The sequence below is a fragment of the Carlito syrichta genome, unplaced genomic scaffold (assembly GCF_000164805.1).
Source record: "Carlito syrichta isolate Samal-C Ts95f unplaced genomic scaffold, Tarsius_syrichta-2.0.1 Scaffold309108, whole genome shotgun sequence".
In the NCBI taxonomy this organism is placed as follows: domain Eukaryota; kingdom Metazoa; phylum Chordata; class Mammalia; order Primates; family Tarsiidae; genus Carlito; species Carlito syrichta.
Window position 1 is genome coordinate 375,456 of NW_007253204.1, and position 807 is coordinate 376,262.

The following is an 807-nucleotide window of genomic DNA, read 5'->3' on the forward strand; positions in this document are numbered from 1 at the left end:
CGGGCGCGGGTGCGCTCCGAGGCGCTGCTGCACTCGCTGCGCAGGAGCCGGCGCGTCAAGGCCAACGACCGCGAGCGCAACCGCATGCACAACCTCAACGCTGCGCTGGACGCCCTGCGCAGCGTGCTGCCCTCGTTCCCCGACGACACCAAACTCACCAAGATCGAAACGCTGCGTTTCGCCTACAACTACATCTGGGCTCTGGCCGAGACGCTGCGCCTGGCCGACCAGGGGTTGCCCGGGGGCGGTGCCCGGGAGCGCCTCCTGCCGCCGCAGTGCGCCCCTTGCCTGCCCGCGCCCCCCAGCCCCGCCAGCGACGCGGAGTCCTGGGGCTCCGGGGCCGCCGCCTCCCCCTGCGCCGCCGCCGCCTCGCCACTCTCTGACCCCAGCAGCCCCGCCGCCTCCGAGGACTTCACCTACGGCCCGGGCGACCCCCTTTTCTCTTTCCCAGGCCTGCCCAAAGACTTGCTCCACACGACGTCCTGTTTCATCCCCTACCACTAGGCCCTCTGTAGACACCGTCATCTGCCCTCTCCCCAGTCAACAGGCAATAGGTGGGGCCCCAGCGGCGGTCTCGGGACCCCCGCCCCAGGCGGAGGGGGGAAGCGGGAGCTTTAAAGGGGTGGGGGATACCTGAGCCGCTTGTTAGGTCGCCGCACCCTCGCGGCGGCCGCCTCCTGGTCTGTGTCTCCAGCCCTCGGCCCGGGCCCCTCCAGCCCGCCCCTGGACGGCCTTTCCTTTTGCACTTTCTGAACTCCACAAAACCTCCTTTGTGGCTGGCTCAGAGCTGACCCCAGCCACCACTTC

General features: G+C 70.0%; 1 protein-coding gene across 1 annotated transcript in view; it reads left to right on the forward strand.

The window, feature by feature from the left end:
- The window catches only part of NEUROG1 (neurogenin 1), a 737-nt gene extending 233 nt beyond the window's left edge, over positions 1–504 (forward strand). Inside the window, 1 exon segment of the mRNA XM_008066789.1 lies at positions 1–504. This exon segment is cut by the window's left edge and continues 20 nt beyond it. Within this exon segment, the coding sequence (XP_008064980.1) occupies positions 1–504 (504 nt within the window).
- Positions 505–807: the final 303 nt, after the last annotated feature.